This window comes from Ahaetulla prasina, chromosome 9, assembly GCF_028640845.1.
Source record: "Ahaetulla prasina isolate Xishuangbanna chromosome 9, ASM2864084v1, whole genome shotgun sequence".
NCBI lineage: Eukaryota > Metazoa > Chordata > Lepidosauria > Squamata > Colubridae > Ahaetulla > Ahaetulla prasina.
In genome coordinates, this window is record NC_080547.1 from 11318649 (window position 1) to 11344265 (window position 25617).

The 25617-nt window shown below is 50.1% G+C and overlaps 1 protein-coding gene across 1 annotated transcript in view; it reads left to right on the forward strand.

Annotated features, from left to right (window-relative positions):
• Positions 1 to 911: 911 nt before the first annotated feature.
• The window catches only part of ABCG4 (ATP binding cassette subfamily G member 4), a 41275-nt gene continuing 16569 nt past the window's right edge, over positions 912 to 25617 (forward strand). The window contains exons 1-7 of the mRNA XM_058194662.1: positions 912 to 1480; positions 7438 to 7676; positions 20711 to 20828; positions 21847 to 21979; positions 23390 to 23440; positions 24718 to 24863; positions 25232 to 25355. Coding sequence (XP_058050645.1) covers positions 1455 to 1480; positions 7438 to 7676; positions 20711 to 20828; positions 21847 to 21979; positions 23390 to 23440; positions 24718 to 24863; positions 25232 to 25355 — 837 coding nt within the window. The 5' untranslated portion in view covers positions 912 to 1454. The remainder of the gene's footprint in view (positions 1481 to 7437; positions 7677 to 20710; positions 20829 to 21846; positions 21980 to 23389; positions 23441 to 24717; positions 24864 to 25231; positions 25356 to 25617) is intronic.

A 25617-nucleotide genomic window follows, 5' to 3' on the forward strand; every position in this document is an offset into this window, starting at 1 on the left:
GGTGTGAAAACATTTTGGGGCTGACTGGGATGGGGCTCGGAGTGCGATCCAAGCTGATGCGGTTTTGTAACGCATGGTATACCGCAGTGGCTTCTCAACCTGTGGTCCCCAGACCCTCGGAGGGGGGAGGGCTGTGATGTCATTACAGGGGGTCAGCGAAGTCTTGAAGAAATGTTATGCTTTAAATCTTGAGTTAAGCCTTGGGGGTCCATAGCAGGGGTGAAATCCAGCAGGTTCTGGAGAACCGGTAGCGGAAATTTTGAGTAGTTCAGAGAACCGGCAAATACCACCTCTGGCTGGCCCCAGAGTGGGGAGGGAATGGAGATTTTGCAGTATCCTTCCCCTGCCACGCCCACCAAGCCACGCCCACAGAACCGGTAGTAAAAAAATTTGGATTTCACCACTGGTCCATAGTGAAGAATAGGCTGAGAATGACTGGTTTTACCGCATTGCCTCCGTTAAACTAATCCTGGTTTTCCCAGCAACCAGTAAGTTATTTGTTCGTTCCCTTTAAAAGAACGGGAATAAACGGAAAAGGGAGGAAAAATAAACCAAACACAAAGATGAGAGAAACGCAAAGGTTGTCAAAGAAAAAGTGTGCGTGGAGGGGAGAACCATTTAGAAAGTACTTTTTAAAAAATATAAGTTCACAAATTAAATGGATCACGCTGAATCCGTCCCTTTTGGCCAATAAGTACTATTCTGGTCTAGGAAATCCCAGCCGCGGCCACGAGGGGAGACAGAAAGCCGGTTTAAATGGCCCGGAGCTTCCTGGCATCTCTTCCTCCTGTTTCCCTCCCCCTCCCTTTCTCTCTTTCCTCCCCCTCCCCCCTCTTCTCTCTCTTTCTCTCTCTCTCTCTCTCTCTCCCTCCCTCCTTGCTTGATACCTTCCTCTTTCCTCCCATGGCCGCCTGTCTTTTCAGCACTGGTCCCTGTCCATCCGAATCCGGATTCAAGGCTCCAATAGTTCCCTATAACAAGCGGAGGGAGCTCTTTCCATTCCCCCCCCCCCAACTAGCATAGAAACACGGGTTCCACGCACGTGCCTACAGGTGCAAGAATACAAACGTGGGGGGGGGGGCTGCAAGAGCCCCATGGCAGCTCCTCTTGTCTTCTGGGTGTCCCCGTTGGGCTGTTCGGTCACGGCCTTGACTCTCCTTCACCGTCACCTGTTCAAGTTCACCTCCCTCCTTACTGGGAAACACCTGGATTAAAGCAAGGGCAGGACCCAGAGAGCCCATTTCCTACTGCCTCTACCCCCCCTTGCTTGCATGGGGGCAGATCGGCTCTTGTCCTTCTGCCCTACAGGTGGGGCCCCAGTCCCAGGAAACCGGCGGCCCAGATTCCAAGCGGAACATAATTACAGGGTGCCAAGATAAGGCTGGGAATCAACCTTTGCATGCCGAACGGGGCCTAATAAGATCATCACACCTCTTGTCAAATCCGGCGACGGCATGATACAGTTACAGCCAGGAGAAAGGTAGGCACAGCTCTACTTTTTGGAAATTCACGACCCCTAGAAGTCCCCCCCCCACGCCCCAAGCGCCCGTTGAGCTTGGCCACCCAAGCATCCCTCCAAGCATCTGTTAATGAAGGGAAACCAAGGCACCGCGGACCTTCTTCAGGACTAGGAACTTGCTAGGCTTGTCTCGGTGGGTTTCCTGTAGCCGCAGCCACCCCTTCCTCCGGCAGAGCGAGAGGAGGGTCTTTTTCCTGGCAGGCGACTGTCGCTCGAGCCCCTCCGCCCCCCCCCTCCACTCCCGATCCCCGCCCTCGAGAGCAGCAGCAACATCCGCGGACCCTTTAACTGCAAGCGCCGCGGATCTCGAACCTGGCAGCGCAGCCGGCCCAGCCTTTTCGCGTTGCTTGCCGCCGGAGCCCCCGGAGGAAGGAGCCGGCTTGCAGCCCGGCTTGGAGCGGCTCTTCGCCCCTTCCCCACCTGTCCCAGCCCGCCAACCTCGGGGATGGGGACGGAAGAGAAAGAGGAGGCGGCCGGCTGCAGGCGCTGAATCCGCCTCTGGTGCCCGGCTCGGGGGGTCCCCCCAGGAGGAGAGCCGCTGCTTAGCCTCGCCCGCTCTCAGCACCCCCCCCCGCCCTGTGCTGATGCCGATGCCTGCGGAGAGGAGCTAGAGGTCGGCTGCTGGAAGAGCGGCGGCGAGGCGCCCCCAGCCCAGGCCGGGGGCCGAGCAGTGGGGAAGGCGCGGACGGCCAGCAGGTGAGCCCGCCCCGCAGCAGGCTGACCTGGCTATCTAGGGCCGGAGGGCCGCCCTGCGAAACCCCCTCCCCTTCTCCCGGGAATGGGGGTGATGGAAGGGAGGGAGGGAGGGGGCCCCGCGGGGAGGGGTCCACAAACTTTTGGCCATCTTTCCCCTCTCAGGTGGCCCTGCGCAATTTGCGGGCAGGGCTTTCCCCGCGGGCCAGGGTCTCGCCTGGCCGAGCCACGGGGGACGGATCTCTGCACATCGGGGTGGGGGTGGCGGTGGGGTGTGTGCGCAAAGGAAGGGGCAGGAGGAGGTCTTGGGGAGCGGGACGTGCCAAGTTGCTCCAGATGGTGTGGTGCCCCCATTTCCTAGAGGTCCAGGCATGGCAGGAGAGAAAAGCAGGGAGGGTTCTTCTCCCACCCCCCACGAGTATCTTAGACTAATTGGGGCAGGTTTGATACCTTCAGGAATTCCTCTGCTTTGTTTTCAAGGAAGCCATCTTTTAAATCTATCATCTATCTATCTATCTATCTATCTATCTATCTATCTATCTATCTATCTATCTATCTATCAATCATCTGTCTATCTATCTATCTATCTATCTATCTATCTATCTATCTATCTATCTATCTATCTATCTATCTATCTATCTATCTATCTATCTATCATCTATCTAATCTAGTCTTGCCCTTCTGGTACCTTTGAGCCAGCTGGGGGATTTTAGATTGCTCAGCCTTGAGAGTTCCAGGGGTCTCTTGTCAAGTTTGGCTATGCTTAAACCCCTCCCCTCCCCCCTCCCCCTCCCCCCTCCCCCCCCACCCGTTGGCATAGCTGGGTTCTTATCCTTGATATACCACAGAAGATCAGGCTGCAAATGCCCTAAGGAGGGGAGTTGGAGGGGGGGGGAAATAGAAGATAGCTGTTCCCGGAGGGGCAGTGTGAGGGAGGGAAGGAGAGAGAGAGAGAGAGAGAGAGAGAGATTAGTAAATAACACCAAGATCCGGATCCTGGAGAAATCTGGGCTCCGGCTGCAACTCAGCCGTGCATTTCACAGCGGCCTTTATTGGCTAGCTGGGAATGAAAGCATTTCTGAAAGGTGATCACGTGTGGTTTGGAAAAGGGGTGGGGAGGGGGCACCTCCGTTCTCTGCTAAGAGGCGGCTGGGCTAAGAGGAAGGGTCTCTTGGGCTGCGATGGGTGGGAGGGGAAGAAAGGACCTCTCTGAAAGGTTGAATCCCGGGCTGATGGAGAGAGATCCGGTGATGAGATCGATCAATCGGCCTGGCTTTGGCATTTCAGCTCAAGGAAGGCAACGGTCTGCTCAGATCCCACCCACCCCCCACCCCCTGCCAGAGAAGCCCTTGGCTCGGAGCAGCCCCCGAAGCTGCAGTTAGTCAGGCTTTGCAGGGGGGGGGGGAGGAGAGCAGAGCCTGCGCAGAAGGGCATTTCCTGCGTTTTCTCCCCCCGCCCCCTTTAGACAGGTTTTGGGTCAGAGATCCATCAGCCTCCCTCCCTCCCTCCCTCTCTCCCCCTTCCTTCCTTCCTTCCTTCCTTCCTCGCCTACCTATCTAGCTACCTCTTGTTCTTCCTCCCTTTCTCCCTCCCTCTTTTCTTCCTCCTCCTCCCTCCCTTTCTCCCCTCTCTCCCCTTCCTTCCTTCCTTCCTTCCTTCCTTCCTTCCTTCCTCGTCTACCTACCTACCTACCTACCTACCTCTTGTCCTTCCTTCCTTTCTCCCTCCCTCTTTTTGTCCCTCCCTCCCTCCCTTCCTTCCTTCCTTCCTTTCTCCCTCCCTCTCTCTTTTCCTTCCTTCCTCACCTTTCTCCCTACTTCTTCTGCTTCCTTCCTTTCTCTCTCCCTGTTTTCCTTCCTTCCTCACCTACCTACCTACCTCTTGTCCTTCCTTCCTTCCTCCCACCCTCCCTCTTTTCCTTCCTTCCTTCCTTCCTTCCTTCCTTCCCTCCCCCCTCCCTCCCTCCCTCCCCTCTGCTAGCCCTTTGAAGCAGGACTACAGCATCCTTCACCTCCATCCCGGGGCGTAGTGGTTTGATGGCCATTGTAATCCAACTGTCAGCTTCAAGGTTGACAGAAGGTGTCTTGATGATGGACTCGTTTGGAGAGAGAGAGAGAGCGTCTCCCCTCTCTCCATGGGGGGAGGGAGGGGGTCAGATGGGCAGAATGAGCAGCAGTGGGGGAGGGGTGTCTACCAGTGTGATGCTCGCACACCTTGGGCAGTCCAGGTTCTCCTCCTGCTTTGCTGACGTCCTGCAGCTTAAAACAGGGCAGGATGGAAGCTGGTTTCTCTCTTTAGCTGTACGGAGGGTCTTTATCTTACCCCTCCCACTCCTGAAAATCTGAGCGGACCCCCTCCCCCCATCTCCCCCTCCTCCCCTCCAGTCTATCTAATCAGACTCTAATCCCTTTGCAAGAGATTCTCCCTCCCAGGCCCCCTTCCCTCCCTCCCTGCCTGCCTTGAGTTTCATTTGAACGCAGCCATTCGCATTTTTTTTTTTTTTGCCTGGGGTTTAATCCGCCATCCAGATTTGGCTAGCATCCCTGTTTAAGCATTTGCTTGGAAACATTTTCCTTGTCTCCGTATTTTTTTTTTTTTTAAAAAAATATCCTAATATTAGAAAAAGGCTAAAAGACTGGATGGAGAAAAGGACCCGCATCTCTTCCTTCTTGGTAGTTACTGTAGGTACCGGATTGTAAGCAAAGACGATGAAGGGAGCAGCATCCAGCCAGCTTCCTGGTTCGGCTACCCTCGCAACTTTTAATGCCAAGTGGGTATCCCTGAGAAGCTGGCGACAATTTTGTCCCGTCTCTCTCGGATGAAAAGGGAAAAGGTCCATCTGATATCCCTGCTCTAATGTCTTGGGTTAGCTTGAGAGCACTGGCAATTTGGACAGTGAGAACAATCCACCCATGGAACAGAAGTTGGCTTTGGAAGTTGTGGGAGCTTCATCACTGGAGGCTTTCAAGAAGAGACTGGACTGCCATCGGTCCGAAATGCCAAAAGTGGGGGGAGCGTGGGAGGGGGTCATGCACGCACGTGCCCACACCCATCGTTCAATGCGCCCCATGCATACGCGCGCAAACCACCCACCCCCACGCTCATCTCGCTTTTGGCACGTGATGGCACGGTGGGCCCGTTTTTTGCCCTCCCCAAACTCCAGAGGCTTTCTTGGAGCCTGGGGAGGCAAAAAGGGCCTTTCCCACCCCACCAGAGGCCCTCTGGAGCTGAGCTAGGGCAACGCTCACATGCCCATCAATATGGCTCCGCGTGTCACCTGTGCCATAGGTTTGCCATTACGGGTGTAGGGTCTTATTGGAAGAAATGTCCATCTGGGTTCAGTTCCAAGTGGGAAGAAAAATACTGGAAACATGGAGGCTGATTGGAAAGATGGTTTAATGGTGGACAGGACCACATGGGTTTGAGGTCCTGGGCAATCGAGCACATGGGTGAGAGAGAGAGAGAGAGAGAGAGAGAGAGATAGAGAGATATTAATACCCTCTCTTGGGCTTTGAACTTGCTTCCATTTCCTGTGAAAGAAATGTATTCTGATTGGTTGTCAGACTCTCATGGGACCATGCAGGGGTAACTTTGTAGGTTGTCTTGAGTCCCAGGCTTGGTTGAATCTTGCTGGGTGATGTAATGAAGGGGCTTTGGGCAATTCCTGTTATGGTTTAATGGCTTTGTCTTTTGGATCTTGAGTGAGGGCTAATCCTATCACCCTGAAGCTGAAGGTCTTTTGTCTTGTAGATAAGATGGCCCAGTCTTTTGTCCTGTAGATAGGATGGCCCAGACTTTTGTCTTGTAGATAGGTTGGCACCATCTTTCTGGGGCTATTAACAAAGGTGGGGGCTGCTTTCTGAGAGCATGCTTCTCCTTTTCTCATCCAGGGAGGTATAATATTCGGCCTTTTTAATATTTCCTAGAATATTTCATTCTTCTAGGAGAGGGGCAGGTGCTAACTTCCTACAGTCTCCTGCATGGGCCGGGGGTTGGATTTAGATGACCTACAAGGTCCCTTCCGTTATTCTGTTCTGTTCTAGGACTTCCCTGAAGATAAACTCGTGGGTTTTGTTCTTCTTCTTGTTGTTGTTTGCATCCTTCTGCTGGCTGTTTCCTTTCCCGCCAACCAATCAGGAGCCCCTCCTCCCAGCCGTGCTGATTGTGGACTTCAACTCCCAGAATCCCCCAGCCAACGCAGACTTTCCCCCAACTGGCTGGGGAATCCTGGGAATTGAAGTCCAAACGTCTTAAAAGTTGCGAGGTTGGGCACCCCTGGCTTAAACGATGGTGCTTCCCCTTCCATCTTTGAAATGAGCAAAGGGAAGGAAGATGGAGATTTCCACAGGAACCTCTTTGCTGTTATACATCAGTTCTGTCGTGCCAACCCTTTTTAAAATAGAAGCAATCGGGGCACTTTATTGGTGATTGATGGGGATGTGAATCACTTCTTAGAACAAGATATGATGTAGTCCAGTAAATTGGAGCATATGCAATTATCCAGAGAGCTGGCTGGAGAATTCTGGGAGTTGAAATCCACAGGTCTTAAAGCTGCCAAGTTTGAAGACCCCCTGCTCTTTGGGATCTAGTTTAAAGCTATTTAAACAATTAAAGCTATTCCTTGTGCAAAAAAAAAAAAGACTTGATTGCAATCTATAGACAAAGAAAGTGTTTGTTAGTGTAGCTAGTATCCAGTAAGTAGGTCTGTAAAATCGAAATGCCTTTCCCTTGCTAAGAAACGAGATGTTATTTGCAATTTATTTATCTATTGGATGGGCTACATTCACCTATCAACCAGGATTTAAACCAACTATGGTTCCAAAGTCCATACTTGCGTGAGTAACATACATAGAACTTCCCTTTTTATGGCCTTGTAGTCCCTGTTCAGAATAGAGTCAGAGGTGCCTGGATGGAGCTGAGCATTTACTGGCCGAATGCCCTTCCTGACGCCACAGGGAGTTCACAGTAGATATTTTTTTCTTTGTGTACTGGGAGACAAACATCTGCCGCTAGCTAGGATTGAACCTTCTGAATGGGAGGCGAGTGTCTTCGCCACTAGGCCACCCCGCTGCCCATGACCACACATACATAATCTCTCCCAAATTGAGAAATTTCTCGCTCACGGGGCCCCCACCTGTTGTGGTGGATGGAGTTGGCCTTCCGTGACCTTGAAGAGCACCTGAAGAGCAGAAAGTTCACCTTTGTTTCCTTTGCCTTCTCAACAGAGGAGCAGCTATGGCAGAGAAGACCCTCGATCCCACCTGTGTCTCCATTGCCCTGGAGGACTCAGTCTGCAACGCTAGCTCGCAGGATGGCTCCTTCCTGACCACCCACCTGAAGAAGGTGGAGAACCACATCACGGATGCTCAGAGGTTCTCCCATTTGCCCAAGCGGTCAGCTGTGGACATCGAGTTCATCGACCTGTCGTATTCGGTCCGGGAAGGCTCCTGGTGGCGGAAAAGAGGTAGGAGGGCATTCCCTTGGAGGAGGATGTTAACCCTGGCAGGTGCCAGTCAAGGTTGAAGGACCTTTCTCCCATGGGCTTTGATATCTGTAGGCATCTCTGCATGACATACAGAAAGCAAAGAAGTAGTTCTCAATTTATGACCATCATTGAACCAGTGGTGGTATTCAGCCGGTTATATCCGGTTCGTGTGAACTGGTAGCAGCGGCTGAGCGTCCCATTTTTGATGCTCTAGGCATGCGCGGAAAGCCCTGCGCATGCGCGATGTGCGAGAGTGCACACTTTTGCGAACCGGTAGCAAAAATACCACGTCTGAATTGAACCCATAATTTCAGCTGTAAGTTGTGACAATCATAAAGTGGTCCGTCATGGAACCGCACCTGATTTTACAACCTTCTTGAGGTGGCCATTAAGTGAGCCCAGTGTTCACCATGGGATGGTTTTTGCCAGACGTATACGCTAATTTCCAACAAAAACATCCTGCATCCTGTTCACAGGTCCTCGGGGTCACTGAAAACGGCCACAAATTCGGACAGGTTCTCAAGCACCCAAAAGCAGGAGTGAAATCCAGCAGGTTCTGACAGGTTCTAGCGAACCGGTAGCGGAAATTTTGAGCAGTTCGGAGAATCGGCAAATACCACCTCTGTCTGGCCCCAGAGTGGGGAGGGAATGGGGATTTTGCAATATTTGTTGTACCTTGATGAAGGTATCTTTTCTTTTATGTGCACTGAGAGCATATGCAAGACAAATTCCTTGTGTGTCCAATCACACTTGGCCAATAAAAAGATCTATTCTATTCTATTCTATATCCTTCCCCCAGGAGTGGGGAGTGAATGGGGATTTTGCAGTATCTTTCCCCTGCCATGCCCACCAAGCCACGCCCGCAGAACCGGTAGGGAAAAAATTTGGATTTCACCCCTGCCCAAAAGGGTGGTCATATGGCCGTAGGGTAGGAGGAAGGCAGCAGGACATTGGGACTTTGAAACTGGGTCGTAAGTCCCCTTTTCAGGATCCGTCATAACTTCAAATGGTCATTAAATGACCAGTCCTAAGTTGAAGACTACTTATATCCTTGCTGAAACAGCCCTGCCTCTTTGAAGTGGCTGTTCTGCTCCAGAATCCTTAAGTGAGTTCTGATTTTGGTCCGCCTAAGCATCTAACCCAGTTAAGGCTCAGCATCTCCAATCTGGAAACTTCCAGAACATCTTGAGGCTGCAGCTTCTGATTATCTGAAGGCCAGGGGCTTGGAGAAGGTTTTCATCCATGGAAAGGCTGGTGGAACGCAGAGAGATGACCACAGGCCAAGATAGCTGGGATTCCTTCATCTTCCATTCCAACTGAGGAAGATGGAATTTGTCACGGAAGATGACTGATGAGCCAGCATGTATGATGGGCTCTCTATTGCTTGTCATGGAGGCCATAAACCTCTGAGCCTGACCCATAACCTAAACCCTCTTCTAAAGCCCTGTAGGTAAGATACCTCTGGACCCTTAGATGGACAGTAACTCAGTGAATTCCCACCTTCTCCTTGCAACTCAACATCCATCCAATAGTCCCCCCCATCAGGGACACTGGAAACAACACAGTTGTCACAGAATGCGGTCACCATGCCTTCTTGTTCTCCCTAGAATCACTACTGATGCAAGATCTGAATTCATGTAAGATCTCGCCACAGAAAACGCCCATCTCTTTGCCAGTCACGTTTTGGCCATGCCAGCCAGATCTGTTCGTGCGTCCAAGATCAAATCCTGAAGGGGCCAAGACTTGGCAGGTCATATGTTCAAAAGAGTAGCCTAAAGCTAGGATATCCAGAAAGATAGAATCTGGGGCCATGGGAAAAAGTCCTTGAACTAGAGAAAGGACTAGACTAGACTAGACTAGACTAGACTAGACTAGACTAGAATAGAATAGAATAGAATAGAATAGAATAGAATAGAATAGAATTTTTTATTGGCCGAGTGTGATTATTATTCGAACAGCTGAGAATTATTTCATTCTCAGCGTAGTTCAACTAAATTAAAGCAAATTCCTCCCAACACAAATTCCTCAGTCCTATCACCAACCTTGGTCCAATTAGGCAAACTGCCAAAGGCCTTTCTTGGCAAAAGTTCAGAAGACACCGATACGAAATAAATGCAACAAGACGAAGCTATCAAGGTTGTTTTCCGGCAAAGAGCCCAAATGCCGTTGCTGGTCTTTTAAGCCTTATGGGAGGGGCCAATCATTTCTTGGCCCTACTCTCGAGTTGTCCTCTTTGCTTGAGCTGCTCTATGCCTTCTGGCAGCTCTTCTCATGCGTACATTAGCAATAGGCTTCTCCTGTTCTTCTGCCTCACTACTGTCCGCCTCTGGAGGCTCCGGAGTCTGTACATCACTCCCAGATGGCCCTGGCCCCACCTCTGCCTCCGACGCAGAGCCCTCATCCGTGCCTTCCCCAGCCTCCAGGACTGGCCCATGTTCTTCCTCAGCCTCATCCAACTCCATTGCCAGCTGTGCAGGCTGCTGGCGGACCACAACACCCATCCCTTGGCTGGGATCATGGTTTGTTTCCTTAAAAATGTACATACACAGGGTTGAATTGACCCAGACGAAAAGGGAATTTAGGGGAGGGGCGTCAGAACATAATGTCATGGTTCCGGGATGGTGACCTCAGAGAAGGGCATCGATCAGATCATCTCTTCAAAGGCTGCCTTCTGAGTATTTATGAGACGGGATGACTCACATCTGGCAGGACATTTTCCAAAATTGGAGTGGCAATTGTCTATCCTGATGGCATCACCTCAGAGCCCATTAATCAGGGGAAAGGGGACAAGGCGCCATAGTTGGGGTGAAGATACAGGGTGGGCCCCTCCAACGCCCTCCATCTCAGTTAAATGTTTCTTCATATTGCGATTGCATTGGCATCTTGCAACGTAATCGATGACGGATCTAATTGTGGGGTATTGTCTGAGCTTGATTGTTTGCTTGCAGGCGTTTCATTATCCAGCTGTGTTATCTAGTTGTATAATCTGTTATATCTCCCAGATAACGTACTCGTTTTTTTTAATTGAAAAAGTTTTATAAAGAACAAATTTTTAAACCATTGTTCCCCCCCACTTCCCCCCTCCCTCCTTCCTCCTCCCTCTCCCCCCCAATCTCCCCCCGAGACTTTCCAGAACAAAAATGCAGGGTAAAACATCTATCAATCATAAGCTAAAATACCACAAAAATCTTAACTGATATCCACTCTCTTCCAACACCCCCTTAACCCCCCTTTCCCATATAAACGTATACATTAATATATGCCATTCATAACTTTATTTATAAACTATTTGATACTTTTTAGTCTGATACTTGTTTTGAACATAATCAATCCAACTTCTCCACTCCAATACATATTTTTCTTGTGAATATTCTTTTAAATACGCAGGAATTTTTGCTATTTCTGCTATATTTGATACTTTTAAGTGTCCATTCTTCAATCGTAGGTAAATCTTCTCTCTTCCAGTACTGTGCAACCAAAAATCTCGCTGCTGTTATTAAATTTAAAATCAGCTTAGTCTCTATAACTGTACACTCTGTAAATTATACCCAATAAGAACAACTGTGGAGTAAATTTTATCTTCTTTTTCATGATATCGTGCATAACCCACCATATTTTAATCCAAAATGCTTTGATTTTTTTTTACAAGTCCACCTTATATGAAAATAAGTAGCATCCTCACAATCACATCACCAACATTTAGCTTGCATATTCGGATAAATACGTGCCAATATTTTAGGGTATAACGTACCCTGATGATGTTCCCTAGTTGGGTAATGAAATGCAAGAAAACAACCAAGTCCAAAGCCAGCTCTTGGCAAAAGAGATGCTATGAAGCAACTTATGACTGAAATGGGTGCGGGAGGAGTGATTCACACTTAGAACAATTCATCGAGATGGGGTTTTTCCCCCCCGCGGCGAAACCACAACACACCAGACTGCTTCCTCCTTCGTTTTGTAAGGACGGTCCTCGACATACCACAACACAACGGAGCCCAGCATTTCTGTTGCTAAGCGAGACCTTTGTTAAGTGGCTTTTGCTCCAGTTTGTGACCTTTCTGGTCACGATCGTTAAGTGAATCACTGCACTTGGTATGTTAGTACCGCTAACGGTTGTTGAGGGAACAATGGCTTGCCCATTGACTTTGCTTGTCGGAAGGTCAGAAAATGTGGTCGCACGATCCTGGAACACTGTTCACAGGTTGATCTCCGTCTCTGAACGGATCTCTTTTGCTCACCTTCCAGTTCAGTCTCTTTCTACCTTAAGCCCCTGGCAGTCCCAATTCTTCCTTTTATTTCTGGGCACCGGCACCTTTGAAAAGGGACTAATTAAAGCAGGCGCTTCCCGCAGCTCCCCCGCATTCCGCCCACCGATTCACATCGGAGCAACCGTTCTGCTTCTCACCCACGCAGGGAAAGGATCCCCAGGGAATTCAGAGAGAGGAGGGGGCGGAAGCCGGCTAAATTTATCTTCTTCTCAGCATCTGCTGCTCTTCAGAATCTGAAGCGTTCTGGGCTTGGGTTCTTCCCGGGGAACGGGGCAACGGACATATCTCTTGTATGTGCCAAGCGTGACTTTGGAAGAACTTTCCGCAACCTCTAGACTCAGAATTTCAGTTCCTGGACTCAGGGCCTGACAAAAGGGTGAGAGAAGGGCTGTCTTCTTCGGCTCATAAGAACGGGGACATCTGGGAAATGATCTCTCTCGGATCCATACCGTTGGCTTTGGACAAAGAATCTGAAGTCAGATACACGTGTCCCAGGCAGGGGTGCTATTCAGCAGGTTCTGACAGGTTCTGGAGAACCGGTAGTGGAACTTTTGAGTAGTTTGCAGAACCGGCAAATACCAGCTCTGGCTGGCCCCAGAGTGGGATGGGAATGGGGATTTTGCAGTATCCTTTCCCCAGGAGTGGGGAGGGAATGGGGGTTTTGCAATATCCTTCCCCCAGGAGTGGGGAGGGAATGGGGGTTTTGCAATATCCTTCCCCCAGGAGTGGGGAGGGAATGGAGATTTTGCAGTATCCTTCCCCCAGGAGTGGGGAGGGAATGGGGGTTTTGCAATATCCTTCCCCCAGGAGTGGGGAGGGAATGGAGATTTTGCAGTATCCTTCCCCCAGGAGTGGGGAGGGAATGGGGATTTTGCAATATGCTTCCCCCAGGAGTGGGGAGGGAATGGGGATTTTGCAATATCCTTCCCCCAGGAGTGGAAAGGGAATGGGGATTTTGCAATATCCTTCCCCCACCAGCTTTCTTTGGGACTGGGTTCACCCAATTTTTCAAGCGACTTAACTCATTGAGTCCCATCCCAGCTCTTTACCGCTTTTCTGATGAAGCATCTCATCTTCTCTAGGCCCAGTTTTTGTGACGAATGAAAGCAAATGTCCTAGGATAATGTTGCAGGAGCCGATCTGGGTCGGTCACCAAGACCAGAGGTTTTGACTTCTGAGCTTTGGGACTCGTGCTACAGCCCACTCCTGAAGGGAACTTCTCTCTACCAGAATGTCTCTCTACCTTCTGGTAGAAGTTCCTTGAGGATAGGCTCCAGCGCCAGTTCTCAGCTGTGCTAATAAAGTTTGTTTGTTTTTAAAATGACTTGAGTTTACTACTACCTACTTGGGCCTGGGTCACAACAATGGCTGGTCATGCCTAGTCATTTGTCACTGTACTTTTTCTACCCCAGGTGTGTGAAACTTGATTTCATTGAGGGTCACATCAGGGTTGTGTTTGACCTCGGAAGGGGGCGGGGGGGGGGCACGGCCAACTTGACATGTCGAGGGCACCTGTGGTGGCCCGACCACTCTGCCAGCAAAACTGGAGCCTTATGAGCTCCGTTTTCGGCTGTGACGGCCTCCTGCAACCCTCTGCCAGTGAAAACAGAGCTTGGCAGGGCCACGCGGAGCCCCCAGGGCTCCGTTTTTGGCTGCAATGACCCCCCCAGCTCCATTTTCACTGGCAGAGGGCTGCAGGAGTCTGCATAGCTGAAAACGGAGCCTGAAAGGGCCATGTGTGGCTCTCTGTTTTTTTCTGGCAGAGGCACCACTGGCTGGTCCTTCACTGTTTCCAAGACAGCCCTATGGGCCAGATCCGGCCCGCAGGCCTAGAGTTTGACACCCCTGTTCTACCAAAACTTGGAACAGCAGCTGTTGTGACCCAGGCCCAAGTATGTAGTAGGAAACTCAGTCAATGTAAAAACAAACAAACTTTACTAGCACAGCTGAGAATTACTTCATTCTCAGTATAGTCCAAACTAAATTAAAGCAAATTCCTCCCTACGCAAATTCCTCAGTCCTATCACCAACCTTGGTCCAATTAGGCAAACGGCCAAAGGCCTTTCTTGGCAAAAGTTCAGAAGACACCAATACAAAACAAATGCAACAATACAAAGCTATCAACATTGTTTTCCGGCAAAGAGACCAAACGCCATTGCTGGTCCTTTAAGCCTTATGGGAAGGGACAATCATCTCTTAGCCCTACTCCCGAGTCATCCTCTTTGCTTGAGCTGCTCTTGCCTTCTGGCAGCTCTTCTCATGCGTGCATTAGGAACAGGCTCCTCCTGTTCCTCTGCCTCACTACTGTCAGCCTCTGGAGGCTCTGGAGTCCGCACCTCACTCCCTGATGGCCCTGGCCCCACCTCTGCCTCCGACACAGAGCCCTCATCTGGGCCTTCCCCAGCGTCCAGGACTGGCCCATCATCCTCCCCAGCCTCCTCACTGTCCAACTCCATTGCCAGCTCTGCAGGCTGCTGGCGGACCACAACAGTAGCTCCTTGCTAAAGCAGAGTTCCCCAAGCTAAGCATGGTCAGACCTGATTAGTTCTTTGAAGGAGAGACCACTGTGAAATCAAAAAGCTGGCTGGGAAATTCTGGGAGCTGAAGTCCAGAGGTCTACAAGTTGCCAAAATCGGGCATCCCTGCCCTAAAGCTGAGGCTAGACATGGAAGATAACTTTTAGCAGAAGGGAAGGTTTTCTATCTTTAGAAAAGCTCAAGAAAGAAAACTCAGGGCTGTGTCCCGGAGTCAACCTCTACTCCGGGGAGTCCCACTTCTTTCCACTTTTGCACAACCATCATTTCACTGGAGGCACACACCGTGGCACACCCAAGCCGCACAACCCGCTTGTGGCGTCATCCAACCTCAGCTCTCTCAGCTACCTCCAAGGTGTTCCAGGAACTGTAAGTTGGGAGGAAGAAAATAAACAAGTGAGAAATCTATCACGGTTCCTTAATTTGAAGGAGGGCCTATTGACTCAGCGCTTTGAGTCCTGCCTGCTGCCTGGAAGCTGAGCTGGATCAGGTATCCCAAAGGTAACTGGAGTTTCTTGGGTGTTTTTTTGTTTTTTCCTTTGAAAATGTTTCCATGTTCTTCAGTTCTGTGGGTTCCGCTGGCTGAACTGAAGAAGCTACTTGAATGAGAAGCAAAACGTTTGCGAAGGAAAAAAGAAAACCCAAGAAAGTCCATTTGCCATTGGGAAAAAGCACCTTTGGAACAACCATGATCTGAATCAATCAATCAATCAATCAATCAATCAGAATAGAGCTGGAAGGGACCTTGGAGGTCTTCTAGCTAAACCTCCTTCTCAAGAAGGAGACCCTACACCCATGATGGCGAACTTATGGCATGCGTGCCACAGGTGGCACGCGGAGCCATATCTGTGGGCACGCGAGCATTGCCCTAGCTCAGCTCCAGCATCCGTGCGTGCGCCGGCCAGCTGATTTTTGGGCCTTCTGGGCCCACTGGAAGTCAGGAAACGGTCTGTTTCTGGCTTACGTGGGGTGGAGAAGGGCGCTTTCGCCCTCCCCAGCCTCCAAGGAAGTCTCTGAAGCCTGGGGAGGGCGATAAACAGGCCTAACAGTCCCACCAGTAACCTTTTTGCCATCGCGTGCCCAAAAAGGGGGGAGCACAGGGGGGGGCGTGCGTGCATGTGCCGGGGAGGGGCGTGGTGGGGCATTGAATTATGGATGTGGGCACACACGCGCGTGATTCCCCCCACGCTCCCCACGCTTTTGGCTCGCGACGGCAAAAAAGGTTAGCCGCCACTGCCCTTGACCATTTCAGACAAGTGACTGTACAAGCCTCTTCTTAAAAGCCTCCAGCGACGGAGCACCCACAACCTCTGGTGGCAAGCTGTTCCCCAGGTTCATTGTCCTGACTGCTAGGAAGTTTCTCCTTAAATTCCAGGTGTGCTTCTCTCCCTTGATTCGTTTCCATCCACTGTTTCTTATCCTGCCTGATATGGATGACCGAGGATCTCCGTAGACAGCTGGATCAGGTGGACCGCATGGGAGTTGTAGTCTGGAGGCAGGACAGGAGTTATAGGATGGGAGGATGGTTGTGGAAAAATAGTCTGCATGCAGGACAGGAGTTGCAGGACGGGAGTTGTAGTTTCGATGCAGAACGTCAGGTTGGATAAGGCTGGAGAGCAGGCAAGAGGGGGCTGGCCAAGGGACACATGTATACACCAGGGTGTGTTGTGCCTACGTGTGAAGCCCATTTTCCTTTCTCTCAATTCCTTGACTGAGAATTCCCGAGTGTCGCTTGGCAGATCCCACTGGCCCCTTCTCTGCTGACATGCGCAGCAGTGCGCCAACATCTGGTGCGCTAACCTGGGCAGGTCAGGAGGAGAGAGAGGGTGAGAGAGACCCGTGACTCAGGGGCCTGTCTGAGTCCCATGGGAACCCTGGCTCGGAACATCCCAGCCCTCGGGAAATCTGGCCCCGCGCCTCTCTTTTGCAGGAACCCATTTCTTCTTCTACATGTCAGAAGCTGAGAAACCAAGGGCCTTTGAGCTGCTCTTTGGCCTGGGCTCAAAAAAAAAACACAACAACCCCGAAATCCAATTCTGCAGAGAAGGCTGGGCTCTGTGCTGAGCAAGATTTGCAGCTGGCAAGCTAGCTGTGAGCCAGCTAGCGAGATAAGGTTACTGCCAGTCAATGAACCCGAGTAGCTGCCCGCCTGTTTCAGTTGAGTGGCAGGTGCTGCGGCAGCCTTGGAGGCGGGGGGGGGGGCACGACAGCCCAGGAAGGGAGCGTGCACAAGGTGTGTGTGTGTGTGTATGTGTGTGTGGTGGTAGGGAGGCGGGGTCTCCAAGCATCCTCCACACTCAACTGCAGAACGGGCTGAGTGCTTTGCAAAAAACCCCACTGCGGCTGCCGTCCGCGAACCTCGAAGGAGGCATTTGCTGCATGCTGCATGCTTAGCATGGATGAGGCTTAATCTCCAGTGGGTTCACCCCCACTCCTCCTCCCTCCCTACACACACGCACACACACCCACCCCCACCCCCCCGTTTTCAGCACCTCTGCTCCAGTCTAGAATGTTCTCCAGTCTGCCAGGGGTGGGATGAGAGCTGCTTCTGAGCATATGGCGGCATCAGAAGCAGGATGCAGAAATTATCGGGGGCTTATTTGGCCATGCGAAATATTTATTTTATGTTTCACATTTTTTTTTAAGAACCGTCCCTCGCCCAGAGACTCTGGGCGGTGTCCGATAAAATATTAAAAGCATTAAAAACAACAACAACAACGACAACCCCAGCATACAAAATTTAAAAGTTCCTGACTGGAACTGCATTCTTAATTTATGCCTTCTTTCTTAAAAATAGCGTGAATAGTCCAGCTCAGCATTTTATCCTCCTGAAGCCCCTAAAAGCAATCTCTTTTTCCTCTTACGCTGCTGTTTTTATCTCTTTAGTGAATTTTGGAACCAGAAAATGAGAGAAGCAGAAAATAGCTTTTGATTTACCATCCCCCCCCCCTGTCTCTCAAAATTTCATCTCTCTCTCTCTCTCTTTCTCTTTCTCTCTCTCTCAAAATTTCATCTCTTTATCTCTCTCTTTTTCTCTCTCAACATTTAATCTCTTTCTCTCTTTCTCTTTCTCTCTCTCTCTCTTTCTTTCTCTCTCAATATTTAGTCTCTCTCTCTCTTTCTCTCTCCCTCTCTCTCTTTCTCTCTCTCTCCCTCCCTCTCTCCCCGATGTCTTTCTCGAAGGGCAATGAAGTAATTAAAGGGCAATTAATAAATCCCGATTGCATCGATTGCCCTGAATAGAAAAGGCAAATTGGGGACAGAAACTTTATGGATTTTTATAAGAAACCTATTCGATATGTATGAAACTTGAAGACTTCAGGAGTCAGAGCAGCGTTAGATGGAATCGGAGCCTTTGGGATAGAGTCTGATACATTTGTAAGCCAGTATTTTGCTTGCTGGAGGATAGTTATATAAATTAAATAATCCCTTTTGATTTTGGGGCTTTTGGCACTCACGCCATCGACATCAAGCTGAACCTGAGATGTTCCAGCTCCTGTATTTAGAGCAGTATTTCTCAACCTCAACAGCTTTAAGATGGGGTGGACTTCAACTCCCAGAATTCCCCAGCCAAGCCATCACAAATTCTGGTCTGTGACTGCAATAAAAGATAGTAGAACTCCACCCTTTTGCTCTGGATCAGGGGTCTCCAACCTTGGCAACTTGCGGACTTGTGGACTTCAACTCCCAGAATCCCTCAGCAAAGCTGGCTGAGGGATTCTGGGAATTGAAGTCCACAAGTCTACAAGTTGCCAAGGTTGGAGACCCCCTGCTCTTGATGGTCCAAGCCTTCTCTTGAACCAGCAACGGGAATATAATGTTGATGCTTTGGTTCCCTCTAGTGGTGGTACCTTAAAATTGCTTCAGATGGCCAATTTGATAATTTATTTAGGACGGGGTTGATTTCTGGAGGATCCTTGAATCCTCGAGTGACAACAGACCAGTGGTGGGTTTCAAAATTTTATACTACCGGGCCTGTGGGTGTGGCTTTGTGGGTGTGGTGTAGCTTGGTGGGCGTGGCTTGGTGGGTGTGGCAGGGGAAGGATACTGTAAAATCTCCATTCCTACCCAACTCCAGGGGACGTATACTGTAAATTCTCCATTCCAACCCAACTCCAGGGGAAGGATACTGCAAAATCTCCATTTCCACCCCAATCCAGGGGAAGGTTACTGCAAAATCTCCATTTCCTCCTGATCAGCTGGGACTTAGGAGGCAGAGAATAGATGGGGGCAGGGCCAGTCAGAATTTTTACTACCGGTTCTCCAAACTACTCAAAATTTCCACTACCGGTTCTCCAGAACTGGTCAGAACCTGCTGAAACCCATCTCTACAGAAGATGGAAACCTGGCAGTTGCTCTCCTGAGTCCATCGAAACCAGCCTTCCATTAGCTTGAAGCGGCCACATTCCCACCGTTCTTCCCGTGCGAGGAGGAGACCTCGGTGGTGGCTCGTGACAAACTTGAGAAGGGATCACGGATGAAGAGGGCATCCAGTTGAAGGAAAGAGAAAACCCGAGGGCCCAAAGGGTCCCTTTTCCTTTCCGGCACTTCTGGTGCAGCAAAACCCATTAACCAAACTCGGGCAGCAAGAAAAATATGGATTTTCCATTTCTGATTTCAGGCAGTTAAGTTTCCGCAAATGCTTCTTTTGGCGTGGAGAATGGCAATATCGATTTACTAAGCACTCCATTGTGCGTGGTAGGAGGATCCTGCAGTCTTCAGAGAACGTTCTGGATCACGTCTGCCTTATATGCTTCCTCCCCCACCCCGCCCCAAGTCACTCACGGTCATACTAAGTAGCTTACAGAAACAAATGATGATAAAGTTTATCCATTCAGTCATGGATAACACTTGGCAATTTTATGGGCCAGGTCTCTCTGGAGAAGTAAAACCTCAATTCAAACCCCAGTACTCTGGCGACAGTAATAAAAACCACCACTTGATGGTTTCCGTACCACTCTGGGGTCTCCATTGGCAAATTCATTTGGGCCTTCTGAAAGAGCATCAAAGCGGGGGCCAATTTTTTTTTTTTAATTTGCATTTATATCCCGCCCTTCTCCGAAGACTCAGGGTGGCTTACACTATGTTAGCAATAGTCTTCATTCTATTTGTATATTTATATACAAAGTCAACTTTTATTGCCCCCAACAATCTGGGGCCTCATTTTACCTACCTTATAAAGGATGGAAGGCTGAGTCAACCTTGGGCTTGGTGGGACTAGAACTTGCAGTAATTGCAGGCAGCTGCTGTTATAACAGACTGCATTAGCAGCCTGAGCCGCAGAGGCCTTATTCCCATAGGGATGGTGTTCCAAAGGGACGGAGCAGGGGTGAAATGCTCCTGGTTCGGACCGGATCGGGCAATCCGGTAGCGATGGCGGCAAGTGGTTCGGAGAACCCATAGCAAAAATACCTGTCCCCACCCCACATGATCGTCAGAGCCTTTTTTTTTTACTTTTAAAAGCATTTTTTTAACAACCCCTTCGGCCGAAGCTGGCAACAGAAGATCCAAGGAAGAACATGGGCCAGTCCTGCAGGCTGGGGAAGACCCGGATGAGGCAGAGATGGGGCCAGGGCCATCGGGGAGTGATGTGCACACTCCGGAGCCTCTAGAGACTGACAGTAGTGAGGCAGAGGAACAGGAGGAACCTGTTCCTAATGCACGCATGAGAAGAGCTGCCAGAAGGCAAGAGCAGCTAAAGCAAAGAGGAGTAGGGCCAAGAGATGATTGGCCCCTCCCATAAGGCTTAAAAGACCAGCAACGGTGTTTGGGCTTTTTGCTGGAAAGCAACGTTGATAGCTTTGTCTTCTTGCATTTGTTTTATATCGATGTCTTCTGAACTTTTGCTAAGAAAGGCCTTTGGCAGTTTGCCTAATTGGACCAAGGTTGGTGATAGGACTGAGGAATTGTGTTGGGAGGAATTTGCTTTAATTTAGTTGAACTAAGCTGAGAATGAATTAATTCTCAGCTGTTCTAATAAAGTTTGTTATTTTTACTCTGACTGAGTTTCCTACTACCTACTTGGGCCTGGGTCACAACAGCATGTACTTCCAAACCGGTTGGGAAGGTAAGTAGATTTCACCCCTGGAGAAGGCCCTTCTTCTTGGTCCCACTAACTGGCTGGAAGATATGATCAATGAATGAAAAAGTCCCATCCCCTTTGCTCACCAAGACCATTCAAGGGACCTTTAACTTCCTGTCTCTTTTCCAGGATACAAGACCTTGCTGAAATGCCTCTCTGGGAAATTTTGCCGCCGGGAACTGATCGGTATTATGGGACCTTCTGGAGCTGGGAAATCCACGCTGATGAACCTCTTGGCTGGATACCGGTGAGAAAAATACTTCCTTTGTGTGGAAACAAGCTTGATGTTGTGGTCCGCCGGCAGCCTGCGGAGCTGGCAGCAGAGTCAGACAGTGAGGAGGCTGGGGAGGACCATGGGCCAGTTCTGGAGTCAGGGAAAGGCCCGGACGAGGGCTCTGCGTCAGAGGCAGAGATGGAGCCAGGGCCATCTGGGAGTGAGGTGCAGACTCCGTGTCCCACTCCTCCGCTGACGGCCGGGTCAGGGAAATCTGAATCAGGTGTGCCTCTGCAGCTCTGCCAAAGTCCTAGCAAAGTCCTCAGGGCAGGCAGGAGACCAGAAAGTGACTTCAGCAAGATATGTTTAGACTTTGCCTGACTCAGAGAATGCCAGAAAGCAGGTCCTTTATATAGGCCATGGGGTGTGGCTCCATGACTCAGCACTTATCCAGGCCTGCCCCTCCCTTCCTTCTGACGCCGCCGCCTATCAATTCTTCTGAAGCGAGGGTCACTCCAGTCTGCAGCTGTTGGCAATTGACCTTCCTCAGGCTCACATGCTGTGGAGGAGGGGGAGGGGTCTAGTTGCTCCGTTTGCCTGGGCATGGAGCCAGAGCTGGGGGCTGGAGATACTTGCTCTTCTTCAGCCTGTCTGGGCATGGAGCCAGGGCTGGGGCCGGGAGGCATGCTAGGACATTCTTCAGCGTTTGGAAGCAGATAAGCAGGCCCCGGCTGTGGTGAGATTGGGCGAGACACAACAAGAACCTTCAGAGGCAGACAGCAGAGAGGCAGAGGAACAAGAGGAGCCTGTTCCTAGTGCATGCATGAAAAGAGCTGCCAGAAGGCAAGAGCAGTTGAAGCAAAAAGGACAACTTGGGCGTGCAGTCTTGGCCATGTTAAGACTTGTGGATTTCGACTTCCAGGATTGGCTGGCTTGGGAATTCTGGGAGTTGGAAGTCCACAAGCCTTAAGGTGGCCAAAGTTGCACGCCCACCAGTTCCTAAGGAGCCTTCGCTCTTCGACCTGCAACTTTCTGTATTTCTTACTTTCAGGGAAACGGGCATGAAAGGCCAAATTTTTGTGAACGGACATCCAAGGGAGCTGCGCACTTTCCGTAAGATGTCGTGCTACATTATGCAGGACGACATGCTGATGCCTCATCTCACCGTGAAGGAGGCCATGATGGTGAGCAGAGGAAAGCTTGCAACCCCGGAAAGGGAATTAAATTGCTGTTGTCGTTGTTAGTTGTGAAGTTGTGTCCGACCCATCGCGACCCCATGGACAACGTTCCTCCAGGCCTTCCTGTCCTCTACCATCCTCTGGAGTCCATTTAAGCTCATGCCCACTGCTTCAGTGACTCCATCCAGCCACCTTGTTCTCTGTCATCCCTTTCTTCTTTTGCCCTCAATCGTTCCCAGCATGAGGCTCTTCTCCAGGGTGTCCTTCCTTCTCATTAGGTGGCCAAAGTATTTGAGTTTCCTCTTCAGGATCTGGCCTTCTAAAGAGCAGTCAGGGTTGATCTCCTCTAGGACTGACCAGTTGGATTGCTTTGCAGTCCAAGGGATTCGTAGGAATCCCTTGGATCGATCTATCTATCTATCTATCTATCTATCTATCTATCTATCTATCTATCTATCTATCTATCTATCTATCTATCTATCTATCTATCTATCTATCTATCTATCTATCTATCATTTCTCTCTCATCTATCATCCATCTATCTATCTATCTATCTATCTATCTATCTATCTATCTATCTATCTATCTATCTATCTATCTATCATTTTTCTCTCATCTATCATCCATCCATCTATCTATCTATCTATCTATCTATCTATCTATCTATCTATCTATCTATCTATCTATCTGTTGTTGTTAGTTGCGAAGTCATGTTCGACCCATCGTGACCTCATGGACAATGTTCCTCCAGGCCTTCCTGACCTCTACCTTCCCCCGGAGTCCATTTAAGCTCATGCCTACTGCTTCAGTGACTCCATCCAGCCACCTCGTTCTCTGCCGTCTCCTTCATTTTTTGCCCTCAATCGTTCCAAGCATTCGGCTCTTCTCCAGGGAGTCCTTCCTTCTCATTAGGTGGCCAACATATTTATTCAATTAAATAGAGACCTTCAGCTGATGGGAGAAAGAGTCTGAGACCGCCATCAGGATACCATTAGGGGGCAGCTCACCTCCGGAAAAAAAGGATGCTGAACATCAGGGCTTTCCAAACCAGTTGCCCCAATAAGTCTAGGACAGGGGTCGGCAACCTTAAACACTCAAAGAGTCACAAAAGGTTCTAACAAGAAGCCCCCCCCATTCAATTCTGGAGCCGACCGGAAGTCTGGTCCCCGCACCACAGAGTCTCCTCCTAGCGCAACATTCTTTTTCTGCTACCTGTCCTAACTGAAAGCCATATCAATTGTGGAGCTGACTGTGTTTTTCCTCCCCATAACCGGAAGCTCCTCTCAAAATTGTGGCGGTGACAGGGAGCCGCAGCCGAGGGATGAAAGAGCCACATGCGGCTCCAGAGCTGCAGGCTGCTGACTCCTGGTCTAGAAGCAAAGCAAAGAATGAGATCCTTTCTCTTTCTCCACTCAGGGTTCAGCCAACCTGAAACTGAATGAGAAGCAAGAAGTGAAGAAGGAGCTGGTAAGTTGGCATTCTCGGTTGTCTTTGAAAGCTCAAAAAGCAGAGGTGTCCATAGCTCAGGTTAATGTCAACATTCCAGAAAAAAAAAACCCCAACTCCAGGTAAAAACTCTGAAGCAAGCATCTTTCAAAGTTCTATTTACTAGGATACATAAACTGGCACATCTGGGAGAACCCAAATCTGAGAGGTCCGGGTTTTCCCTCAATAAATCAGAACCCCCAAAACCATCCCCTCACTCCTCAGTCGATCACATGCTCCAATCGCCAACCATCCCATCTCGAGACAGCACTCCGACCACTCCTTTTCCAGATGCAGGATCGGCCTGACCGGCCTGACCTTGACTGACAGGAAGAATGCTATTATGTCTAAAGACAACTCCTCTACTAAATCCCCCCTCCTATTTTCCCACACATGAGAAAGTGGCAGTATGGAAGCTTCCAGCCTAATATGGCTTCCAAGAGGTTGGACATTCAACCATGCAATGAAGCCCTTTCTGGCTGGTTTGGATTCCTAGCACATGGATGGGTGGATGTTCTCCCATCTCTTCGGCTTCCTCATCTGAGAAGGGCTCCTTTTGCAGCTGACGCCTTGCTAAGTCAAGTCTAAACTAAGACCGTTGTTGACAAGCTGGGCTCTTCCCAAAGTGGTAAACGTAGCATCTGCTCAGGGGGTCTGGCAGGAGTTGGTTTCAGTTACCTTTACTACCGGTTCGCTACGTGCAGGTATATGCTCGGCCTTCTGCGCATGTACTTTGCGTGTGCGTGCGCCTTCAAAAATGTGCCTAAGTAGCATGACTTGGAGCCAGGATCACCGCTACCAGGTTGCCTGAACCGGTGCGAACCAGCTGAATGCCCCCTCTGGGGTCTGGGCAGAATCAGGGGCCCCCCCTGGCTTTCTGTCTAAGAGAAGGAATAAGGAAAAGCGAGAGGCTGAAATTTAAGTCACTCAGTAGATGTCCCAGTGGACTGGGGTTTGACCTGAATTGGTCTACCTCTGTTGAGATGCCCTTCCCGACACTGTATTTCTCAAATTTAGCATATTCAGGATGAGTGGACATCAGCTCTCAGAAGTCCACAAATCCAGCGGACCAGTGTCTTTAAGATGGGTGGACTTCAGCTCCAGAAATCCACAGGTCCAGCAAACTGATTTCCTTAAGATGGGTGCTGGCTGAGGGATTCTGGGAGTTGAAGTCCACCGTTCTTAAAGTTACTGAGAAACATTGGCCTACAGGATGGGTCATGGCCCATTGTTCATGGGAATTCTTTTCCTGCAAACAGGTGAATGAGATCTTGACTGCCTTGGGACTCCTGGAGTGTGCCCACACCCGAACCTCCTCCCTCTCTGGAGGACAATGCAAGCGACTAGCCATTGCCCTTGAGTTGGTCAACAATCCTCCAGTCATGTTTTTTGATGAGCCCACCAGGTAAGTGACAGGGCCCCCACCCCACCTCTGGTCCCGCCTACATCTAGGGGAGGACTGAGACCCCATCCTCTCGTCCCTGGGCCTTCTCACATTGCTGAGAATCCTCCAAGAAATTGGTGGGATGTTGAAGCAGGATCAGACCAACCAGTAGAGAAGAACTTGTAGAAGAAGTTCAGTGGGTTCGGTGTCCAGAGTCGAAAGGCAGGGGAAAAAGAAGAACGGCTGTTATAGAAATGCGCAATGGAAGCACAACGGTTGCAAGTGGGCCACCAGTCTAGAGCTCCACCTTGCCCCAAAATAGAAGGCAACCTCTGTCCTTGCGCCCGTTGCCCATGGCTTCTTTCTCCCCTCTTTCTCTGCCTCTCCAGCGGACTGGATAGCACGTCCTGCTTCCAAGTGGTCTCCCTCCTGAAATCCTTGGCCCAAGGTGGCCGCACCATCATCTGCACCATCCACCAGCCCAGCGCTAAACTCTTTGAAAAGTTTGACAAGGTGAGGCCTTCTGCGAGGCTCCCGGCAGCCAACTTTCTCAATCGAGCAGCCTGCGACGGAATGCCTCGGGAGCTGAGAGGCTGCCCGAATGGCAGAAGCAGGGGTGAAATGTAAAATTTGTTACTACCAGTTCTGTGGGAGTGGCTTGGGGGCGTAATGTGACTGGGTGGACCGGGTTTTGCTTTTAAAAGCGTTTTTTCTACAACCCCTTCGGCCGAAGGGGTTGTAGAAAAAATGCTTTTAAAAGGCTCCTCTGACGATC